The sequence below is a fragment of the Vigna radiata genome, chromosome 8 (genome assembly GCF_000741045.1).
Source record: "Vigna radiata var. radiata cultivar VC1973A chromosome 8, Vradiata_ver6, whole genome shotgun sequence".
NCBI classification, from domain to species: Eukaryota; Viridiplantae; Streptophyta; class Magnoliopsida; order Fabales; family Fabaceae; genus Vigna; species Vigna radiata.
Window position 1 is genome coordinate 2848386 of NC_028358.1, and position 10804 is coordinate 2859189.

Below are 10804 nucleotides of genomic sequence, written 5' to 3' on the forward strand. Positions count from 1 at the left end.
TATAAATTCATTATCAATGAGTCTTGTTAGTAAAATATATATATATATATATATATATATATATATATATATATATATATATATATATATATATTACCAAATGAGTCTAAAATTAAATTGATGAATTGTGTATTCTATTTAAAATTATTTGTAAGTATTAAAGTTTAACAACTAATTTTATTTAAAATATAAGTAAATGTTTATTATTAAATATACCGATACATGACTTATTTTAATTGATTAATACTTTCTTTTGTATGAATTTGTTGGAATATATCTATCGAAAAGGTTTAAGAAAAGTTCGAAGACTCAAATTTTGTAAATGATATAAAAAAATAAAAGTACGGTAATTCTTTGGATGTGATAGTTTCTTTTGAGCATATTTTCTGATTAATTTGAAGTTTAGAACTCTGCCAAAATTACCATCTGTAATTTCAATGTGACCACAGCTTCCAAACTTTAAACTTAGTCTTAATCAAACAATAGATTTAGATTCATTTTTACTTATCAATGCTAGGAAAGGAAATTACTTAAATCTAATTTGCCAAAAAAAAAAGTAAATGTAAAAGCAAATGTAACTTACTCTAAATCAAACAATAAAACTACAGCTTGGAACTGGAACTGCATGATTCAAATCAATCCAAAGAGCACTAAAAAATCACATTCAAATTTTGAAAAAAAAAACATTTGATGCATTAACTTTCAATGTAAACATAAGATTAATTATAGAAAAATTGAATATGCACACTTTGGACTATAGACATCATTCGATCAAACAAGGTATGAGAGTATAAAAACAATCACCAGCAATCCAGAGAAGAAGAAAAAAAGCATGAGTAGCATGGTTTCCCTAATTTATCACCAGCAAACATGTTTCCAATAGACAAAGTATAGTTTAAAACGTAGAAGTTAAGTGAGAATAAATGTTGAAGATAAACAACAATTAGATGCTGCAAAAATGTCTAATGACAATGTTGTGATCATTCCAAACCCCGCAAATTTCTAAAATTTGATGGTCCAACTGTGTCAATAAACCCTTTGATGGACAACTCAGGAACTGTAACCTTCTTGCCACCCATTTCATGGTCAATGAAGACAACCACCACTGTGATATCATCATGGAAGAAACGTCTAATCCCCTTTCCAATCTTCTGAAGGTCTTTATATCTCATTTCCCTTTTCCTAGCTGCTTCATTCAAAGCTGCCATAAGAAGTCTTCTTGCAATCCCCTGGTGGTTATCAAGGCAGTGTGTTAGAGAGACTGTTGCTAACATTTATCTAAACAGCACACAGACAAAAATTTAATTGTTTTTCATATACTAGGGAAGAGATGGTTGAAAGAAAAACCATCTTACTGTTCGTGGATTGTTATGAACAATCTCAGCAGCTTCCTGGTTTGTCAAGTGCTCCCAAAGTCCATCAGATGCAAAGATAATGAACTTATCATTAGGTCGTAAAACTCTTGAACATATGGATGGTTCTGCGGTTAGCACAGGCCGGCGGATAGGTTCAGGCAGATGGAACCGTGGGAATGACGGATCGAATGAGAACTCCGGCCGCTTCAAATATGCATCTCCTATAGATCTGGATACCTGATCTCAATTGCGGGTGGACAAGAAAACTCAAGTTACAAGTAGCAACCACAACCAACTGAGTAGGCATCTCATTACATAAGCAAATGCAAGATTAGCAGATGAATCAGAATTTAATGTAGCAGCAAAAGGGCAAGAAGGCTTGTTGAAATAAGCTAAAAACAGCTTATAGACACAGATCATTAAATGTTTTCACAAGTTCTACCAAAACACTTGTCATAAAAGAACTGTAAACAAGTTCTTGCAAAACATAATTCTGTGTAAATGAAGAAAAGGGTGTAAAACCAAATATAGAACCATATACACCTTAATAAGAAAACTGATTCCCATGAAGCCACAACAGTTTATAAAAAGAGAGGAAAAAACAGAACAACATGGGCAGCAAGCAACAACAACATAAACCATTAACTGAAATTTCTTTAGAACGAGATAAGAAAACCTGGATGATGCCTTTAATGCGCCATGTTCCTTGCTTCATAACTACAATTTGTGAATCTTCTGGATGCAAAGACCTGAGTTCTCGTCTAACCTCCTCCTTGCTTGCATTGTGCTCTTTGGTCAACTGTTCAGCGATGATCTTGTTTGATCTACCTGCAGAACCAATCACAGCTCGAGAGTCTCCCAGATTCGCAATATATAGTGTTCCTTTCCAGATAACACCAACCAGGCAACAGGAACCCATTGCTGCTATCAATGGCTTTATTCCATAACTCCTTCGAACAAGAGTCAGAAACCCATCCTCAGTAGCAGAAACAGCATTCCTGATAATATCTTCGGTGATAGAACCATTTTCTTGAGCAACCCCTGCGATAGGATTCCTCATAAAACTTCCTGAACCAATGCAGTATCAAGCATACTCGCAAAATAAATAAGAAGTGGAAATTTTTTTGCAGGTTAATAAAAATATATGCATCACTGTGAGACAGTAAAAGTATCTAAATATTTTTAACTAAATGAGTCTTAAACTATCAATTTATATGTGAAAAAAAAGGAAGAGATGAGCGTATAAAAACTGAGGATATGGAATTTCATAAACCATATCAATCCAGAATTCGCAGGTAAATCAATAATTTGCATCCCACCTTAATTATATCATACTACATTTTAAAATTTTCCAACTTTTTGAAGAGAAACATCATGTTACCTACCCCTAGTACTCCAAATTACAAAAGTAAAAAAAATCATACTTGGTCCGGTGGGTGCCTTGATTGTATGAGTAATCTAATGTTCATTACAAATTTTCCATCTTCTCCCTTACCACTCCCAACACAAAGAAAACCATAAATATAAAACTGTATTTAGTCAAAAAGACAAAAAAAACATATGATTGACTGATATAAAAGAGGAAAATTAATACTTACACAAAACCAAGTTAAAATTGAGGAAGAACTACATGATAAATAAAAAGGTTAAAACTTTTAAGAACAAAATTATTCCATCCTCAGTCTCTAGGATATGTACAATACATACACATCCAAATTCAATAATGATTTCCATCCAAAGAACACCACTCAAACCAAAAAGAAAAAAAAAATAAACCCCACCTCCTATTCCTATCTATTCTTCTGAAAGCAATTTGAGTTTTCCTCAGTTTCTCGTAGCCGCAAAAAACTTACAAACCAACAACAGAACTGGCCAGCCAGAAACACATAAGCCAAACTAAAGAAAGGTCCATCCAAATAGCACCAAAAAGACCCAAAATCCGAAGCAACCAAAAAGGTCCAAAATATCAACATTGATCAACTCTCCCCCAAATCAACGACACATCACCCCAAAACAAACCCATAACCTTATTTTTTTAGTCCAAAATAAAAGAATATCCTCTACACTAACCCATCCAGCCAGAGCGACAATCAACTAATAAACGCTACAAAACTCTCCAATCGAGCATTTAATCACTTGATCTCAACATCACTCATCAAACTGGAATTACCTCACATCAATTAATCTATTTCCTCAATTTTTATGGAAACTGTGTTTTCAGTCTCCATATTTTTTATCCAACAAAGTTCAAGGTCTTTACTTTCAATTTGATAAATTCGACTTGGAAAAAATGCAAATTTACACCTCCGAAGACTAAAACCCATAAAGAAATTTAGAAGGGTACTGAATCTACGTAATTTCCTAGAGTTTAAAATCTAAATCGATCGATATGAAAATATGGAAACTTCACCAGAGTGAACTGAAATTAGAGACCCTAAAACATTTTCTTTTGGTCACTGTTACCACTGTTGTTGATGAATTGAGAAAGGTGGAAAAGGAGACTGACTCATGAGATTATGGAAGAGGTGATCGTTGATGAAGCGCGAGGCTTCGGCTCCGCCGTGTCCGTCATAGACGCCGACGAAGACGGCATCGGCGCCGGTCTCCACCTGGCTTTGATCCTCGATCACTTCGTTAGCCTGCACGACGGCGAAGGAGAACTCGCCGCAGGAGTGCTTCTCGAGATCGCGGTGCCACACGAGCACGTCGCTGGCGGCGGCGGCGTCGTCGAAGTCATCCTTGCTCATACGCGCATATCGCCTCACCGGTCTCAAGCAAGCCGACACTATCCTTGCCAGCCACGAAAACATCCCACATTTCCCTCTCTCACGGATCCCCAGAATAAGAACACGAAGAACCCAGAGAGAGAGGGGTGTGAAAATTGAACAATGAGATGCACCCAGATGGGGCAGAGGGTGATTCTTGAGGTTTTGGATTATGGGGTGGGGAAAAGATAGGAACTTGGGAAGTAGGAATTGGAGAGCAGCGAAAATAAGGAAGAATCAGAAGATTGGGTGCGAATTACGGTGTGAAGAGAATCTTTTTAGTATTGTTGGATTTGGAGAAAGGGTGTTGAACAGAGAAAACTTGAAATGGGAGAGGATCTGGTAATTTGAGAACAGAGAAAAGAAGAGAAGGAACGGAAGGAGAGAGGTGTTTATGTCAGAAGTGGTGAAGAAGAATGGTTAAATACATGGTGTTGGCGGGTTGCACATAATGAATGGTGTTTTGTTTGTTTGTGTTGTAGAGAGAGAGAGAGAGAGAGAGAGAGAGAGAAAGAAAGAAAGAGGGTTGATTTGAGATAGCAGGATTGTGGGGTAACTGAAAGTGGGGTAATTGTTATTGATAGAAGGGAGAAAAGAAGGGAACTTTGTCTGAGAAAGAGTGAAGAAGAAGAAGAAGAAGAAGAAGAAGAAAGGGTTGAAGAGGGAGGTTGTGTGAGGGAAGTTGAATTATGTCTCTGTTTATGTTTGACTTGGATTTGAGATGATGAAGATGGAGAAGAAGACGAAGAAATGGTGTATTTGTTGAATTTGTTGTGAAAATTGAAAATGTTTTCTATTTTAATTATTTCTTTGTTTTCACATTAACAGGTTCTATACGGCAGACAGTAGACACGAGTAGGTAGGAGGGAAAAGAAATATAATAAATCAAATAGATAATATGATGAAAGAAAAAGAAACATAAAGAGGTATAAAATAAGATATAGATTGTAGAGTGTGGACAAATGAGAGGTAAAGTATAAAATGATTTAAATGTCTATCAATATTTGGTCAAATAAACCTATGAAAATACATTACCATGACTTCACTAGGGAAGGATCCAATGTCTTGTCATATATGCAAAGGATTTAACTTATTTATTTATTTTCTCTTAAAAAAGCTTATTTATTCTTTGTTTCACATTTAGTGTGTCATCGACTTTAATTTTAATTCTTGCTTATTAAAAAAAGTAATTTTGATCTAGACATTTCTAAAGAAGAAATGTGTTTTGGATATTTTTTAAATTTTCAAACTTCGGTTTTAATTTCTTTGATAAAATTCTTATTCTGTTCTCTTTTGATTTTGATTTTGAAATATGTAATTTTTAGTCTTTCAAATATTACCTAAGTCCGTAAAGAATTGTCTAATTAATTGGATTAAATATATTTTTAATTTTTAAAATTTAATATTAAATTAAAATTTATTTTTGTTTCAATTTTTTATATAATTTAATTTTAAATTTAAAATATATATATATATATATATATATATGGTTATTATAATTCAATTATACTAAATTCTTTTATGTGAATTTAAGTTGATATTTAAATTTTTTATATAATTTAATATGTTATAATATAAATGTTAATTTAAAATTTTGTTTTACATATAAAATAAAATTAACCTGGTAGATTAAAAAGATTATATTTTTTTTTAAAAATTTTAAAATAAAAAATATATCAAAATTTAAATATAAAAAATATATTTAATTCAAATTAATTTTTGTTCACATATTAAGCTATAATCATTGTACATTCCAAAATTAAATGAACAAATATTTTTTCACAAAATACTTTAAAAAGGGTCAACACAATTTCGTACTAACTCTACAAAAGTTATTCTTTACTTTAACCTTCACTCCTTGAAAATCGAACAGCAAAGATTATCACCTATTACAATAATCAACTTTTATGAGAATAAATTAAATAATCAAGATAAAAATAATTCTTTTAGAATTACCTCAAAAATTTAAATCTTATGTTGAAAATTAGATTCCTTTCATAATCCCTCTTTTCAAAGAAAGAAACCTATTGCAATAAAAAAATGTATAAAACCCACTGAAACTACTCCATTCAGAATTATAAGTAAAAATTACTTAACATTTTGTTAATTTAATATTGAAACATTTCAAAAGAAATACCAACTATACAATTGACATTAATTTCATATTTTTAAGAAACTAAGGTGATTCCATTTTGTTTTTTTTACAAAAAAAAAAAGTTAATGAAATAAATTTTGTAGTTTGAGAAACTAAAGACATAATTCTGAACAGTAACAGTAGCATTACTCGTTATTCAAATTCTCCTTGAACTATTACATTATTATTTTGAATTACTATTATTTAATTTTTCTTTCTCAAGTTGACAAGACAAGTATATTTAAGAAATCAGTTTGAATAAATGTAAATTTGTAGACAGTGACCAGCTTTCAACAAATTGAAACCTCAAAGTGAGTCTATAGTTGATTCAGATTATTAGAATTTGTTGTGAAGTGAAGAAAATATTTGGAATCTAAGTGTGAAAACGATAGAAATGAAAAAGTAGAATAATAAAGATGAAAAACCTATTATTTGTTTTAAGGTTTTAAATAAAAAATAATTTCAATTCTTTATATAGTTTGGATTGAGGTGTTATTAGTGATTGCATCTCTCTAGTAAACCTTCTTCTTATAAAGCGAAGAGTGGTATGATTAAAATTTGATGATATTATTTGTTGAAAGAGTTGTGTTAAAGAAGGAAAATAATAGAGTTGAAAATGTGACGGCATGTTTGTAAAGACAGAAAGATTTTCCGAATTTTGTATGTTGCTTGTTTCTAGGTATGTTTTTGTTGGTTAGTGAAATGAGTAGGCCGAAAGGGTTTGGGATCATTAAATTTAGGAGTGGAATGATTGCATAAATAATTTGAGATGATAGAGTGAGGTTGGAGGAAGATTGGCCACAAAATTAAGAAAAGGAAATGAAAAAGGTGTAATGGAGTAGTTGTGGGTTATAAATTATGCAACATGTTTGGATGGAAAAGTGAGATAGAGTCATGTGGCATGTGAACTTACTCATACAGTTACATTAAAGCTTTCTGGTTGCTACCTAGGAAGCAATTTTATCTCTTTCTCTTTCTTTTTCATTCTCACATGCTTGTCACTTCCATTTTCTTCCTTCATTTCAATCTTTTCAACTTTTTCAACCAAACCTATCTTCTACCAAATACTTCTTCATATACTACCCTAGAAAAAAACAATCGTCATAATTCGTTATGAAGTTTTTTTTAAAAGATATAATATAATAAGATATTGTCGATTATAAATTAAACATATTTTTATTATTGTTTTAAAAGATTTTTTTAATTGTTATATATGGTCGAACTATTATGCATAGCATCCCAACCTAAGTGAACTGGACAACATTAGAGCTAAGAGACTACGCAGAAAATGGTATTTCAAATTAAGTGAAGTCGGTCGACCAGTAACAACAATGTTCAGCCTTAGTCTATAAACAGGTTTTTCGCAGAGATTAAGGTAAATGGTAATCAAAGGTATTAGATTGAGATTAGATCGAGATTAAGATTTCGTTAATCTCAAGCTCATGCCAAAACACTATAAATATATGTCAAAGGTAAGAGATACCCTCCGGACAGTGAATAAAGACGAATATTCGACTCAGTTATCAGACAATATTGTAAAAGAAATCATACAGATGTTTGAAGTAACTCGACTTCATAACTGAAACATTAATAATAAAGATATTTTGTGTATATAAATTCATATTTATTTTTTGTTTTATTTTATACAAATTTTTGTTTGTATTTTGAAATATATATATATATATATATATATATATATATATATATATATATATATATATATATATATAATCAAAATAGGTTTAAAATTATTAAAGTCTTTTATCACTAGCTTTGCTTTTAAATATTGAAATTAAGGCTTTGTACAGGAAAGTCTTCACTCCTGAATGTTGAGGGAAATTGCCTCCAATTTTGGGTGTTGTTTTTGCATAGTAATGAATTGGTTGACTTTTTTTCACTGAGCATGATTTTTTTTTTTATACTATTAAAAGTCAAGCCTTTTATTTTATTTTGGGAAACAAGAGTTTATAAAGTACTTTTGTAAAGGTGCATGCATGAGTTTGTACAAGTACTAGTATGTTTTAAGGAAATTTTATAGAATACTAATGAATAAATACCATAGAAAGTGATATTTTAAAGAAAATTAATGCTTTATAATGAAATTTGTATGTTGAGCATTATATTGTAATCAAATTTGAGTATAAAGAGTTGTTTATTTATTTATATGTTGTGTCGAAGTATTTGAGACACACCATGGTCAAGGCATGATTAAGATTTTACCAATGTAGCTGAATAGTTTGGTAAAAATATTGGAAGAGTGTTTCTGGTATTGTCATATAAAGAAATACCGTCAAATATTTTTATGTTTCTAAATAATGACAAAGATTTCATTCATATTATTAATTATATATTTATGACAATGTCATTTGAAGAAATATTTGTCCAATGCTTTTAGGTCACGACAAAAATTTGATTCATATATTATTAATTATATAAGAGAACGTGTATGTTTTGAACACTTATTTGAGACACTCATAGTTTATGAATTATGGTTAGCAAATTATATTAGTTTAGATTTTAAAATTGTTGATGAGACTCTGGATGGTGATGATATTGAATAACAATATATATAAGAATTTTGATACTTATATCATTAGAAAATTAAAGTATTTAGAAATTTTATCTATGTTTTGGGTGTTTATTTTTTATTTTTGTAAATTGTGAACATTATTTTATTAAATATCAAAATTATGTTAGAACGAGGATAATAGATAAATAACTTAAAACTTTTAAGAAAGCTGTAAAAGATTTTATTTGGGGTGCTGCAATAGTCAATATACAAGCTTTAGAAGATAATAAGACATAGAATCTGAAAATTATTCAAAAAGAAAGTTATTGTAAATAAATTAAAATATAACTTTGATGGAAATATGAGATATTTGAAAGTGAGGTATGTTATATTTAGACATAACGAGAGAAATAGAATAAATTATGATGAGATATTTAAGTTAATCAAGTAGATGTATATAATGTGTTTATTTAAGGTGATTTAGTTGAGGAAATGTACATGAAAATTTCTTAATGCATGATATGTTTCAAAAATATCGATCTAAAATATGTTTACAATTTGAAAAAGTTGTTATGCGACTTAAAACAAATGACACTGAAGTGTCATTGCTTTGTTCAATCCTATTTAAATTATTAATTATTTACAGAGGAGAAATGCATCGATATGTTAACATATGTGAATGACTTAATTTTAACAGAATATGATATTTTAATCAAGAAAACTTTTAAATTTTGCATAAGTGTTTGTATTCATATGTACGACTTGAAAGTCTTAATATATTTTTTTGGAGTTAGAGGTATTTTGTAATCTCGAGAAAATTTATTTTTGTCAACAAAAATGTGTTAAAAATCATAAAGGACACAAGTTTTTTTATTAAGTGTCAACACTTTAGATTTTTTAGTAAAACAACATCATAAAATGGATCTAGAAAATTGTGATTTAGAATGTTGATAGCGCATTATAAATAATTAGACTAGATTATTTTAATAATAAAAATAAAAAGTATATATAGAATTTTTATAAATGATTTTCATTATCTTAAACCACATCATCCCTCTAAACTTATTTACTTTATAGTTCTAATGGTCAGTTCATCTATTTGAAGATCGGAGACTACTGAGGTGATCCTTAAGGCGAGCACTTCACATCTATTCGATCAGTTTCTACAATAGAGTAAGGTTAATTTTCTACCTTTTTCTTGGTCTGCTTATCCTTCTTGTGCATGTGAACCATCTAGGATTGCATGCGATGTTTGAGTTTTCTATAAAAGTCTCTAATGATCAATGGTTCTAATGGTATGCCCTGATCGTGTTTGTGTTGTTCTTATGAACAAATATAGTCTTATATACATAAAGAGGTCTTTTAGGTAAGAGAAGTTAATTGCAGTGTTTATAAGTTATTGATATTTTGAAATTTGCAATTTGCATGTTTGACTTGTATGAAAATATTTGAATTGTTGATATTCATTTGTTTTAAAGATTGTTTTTGTTGAATTGATTGGTTAAGTTTATTGTTGAGTTAAATTGGGGAAATGAGAATTTGATCAATTGATCCAATTGGTATATTCCCTGACATTAAAAATTGTTTTTGAACCATTGGAATACCAAATTGACCATTGGAATAGGTTCCATTTTCACAAATCACATATTTTGCACCTATTGATATTTGATATAATGTTGAGCAGTGATAGGCCAGTGTTAGAGCTGTCAAAATGGGTAACCCGGCTCGACCCGGCCCGACCCACCACGGGTTGGTGGGTAAACGGGTTGGCTCACTAGCTCATTTAATTACATTTTTTTTAAAATAATAAAAAATACAAACTTTCTGTAATTTAAATTTAAACAATTTTCACTCCCAAAAAATTATGTTAAAGACAATTCAAAATAATAATAAAAAGTACAATATAATCCAAATGTTATTCAAAAACAAACACAAAAGTCATACAAATAAGTTTCTTATATTCATCAGTTTTTGTTCTTGTTGTAACCCTTGACCCTTGTTCTTGTTGTAATCCTTGACCCTTGTTCTTGTTGTCTCCAAA

The 10804-nt window shown here is 30.1% G+C and overlaps 1 protein-coding gene across 2 annotated transcripts; it reads right to left on the reverse strand.

Moving 5' to 3' along the window:
* Positions 1-820: 820 nt before the first annotated feature.
* LOC106772399 (probable protein phosphatase 2C 43) lies at positions 821-4875 on the reverse strand. 2 transcript variants are annotated; one of them, XM_022784570.1, is made up of 4 exons: positions 3862-4875; positions 2032-2423; positions 1356-1592; positions 821-1229 (listed from the first exon to the last, which is right to left on the reverse strand). In XM_022784570.1, exons 1-4 carry the CDS (start codon positions 4163-4165, stop codon positions 981-983), a joined length of 1182 nt encoding a protein of 393 aa, XP_022640291.1. In that variant the 5' UTR covers positions 4166-4875; the 3' UTR covers positions 821-980. The 2 variants fall into 2 exon arrangements, with proteins under 2 accessions (XP_022640291.1, XP_014514275.1); XM_014658789.2 differs by having other exon boundaries at positions 2032-2396; positions 3862-4872.
* Positions 4876-10804: the final 5929 nt, after the last annotated feature.

Coding starts and splice junctions, on each gene's coding strand:
- LOC106772399 (XM_022784570.1), bottom strand. CDS start 4,165: ATGTTTTCGTGGCTGGCAAGGATAGTGTCGGCTTGCTTGAGACCGGTG. Junction 2,424..3,861: donor CCTCTTCCATAATCTCATGA/GTCAGTCTCCTT, acceptor GCATTGGTTCAG/GAAGTTTTATGAGGAATCCT. Junction 1,593..2,031: donor GCATTAAAGGCATCATCCAG/GTTTTCTTATCT, acceptor AATTGAGATCAG/GTATCCAGATCTATAGGAGA.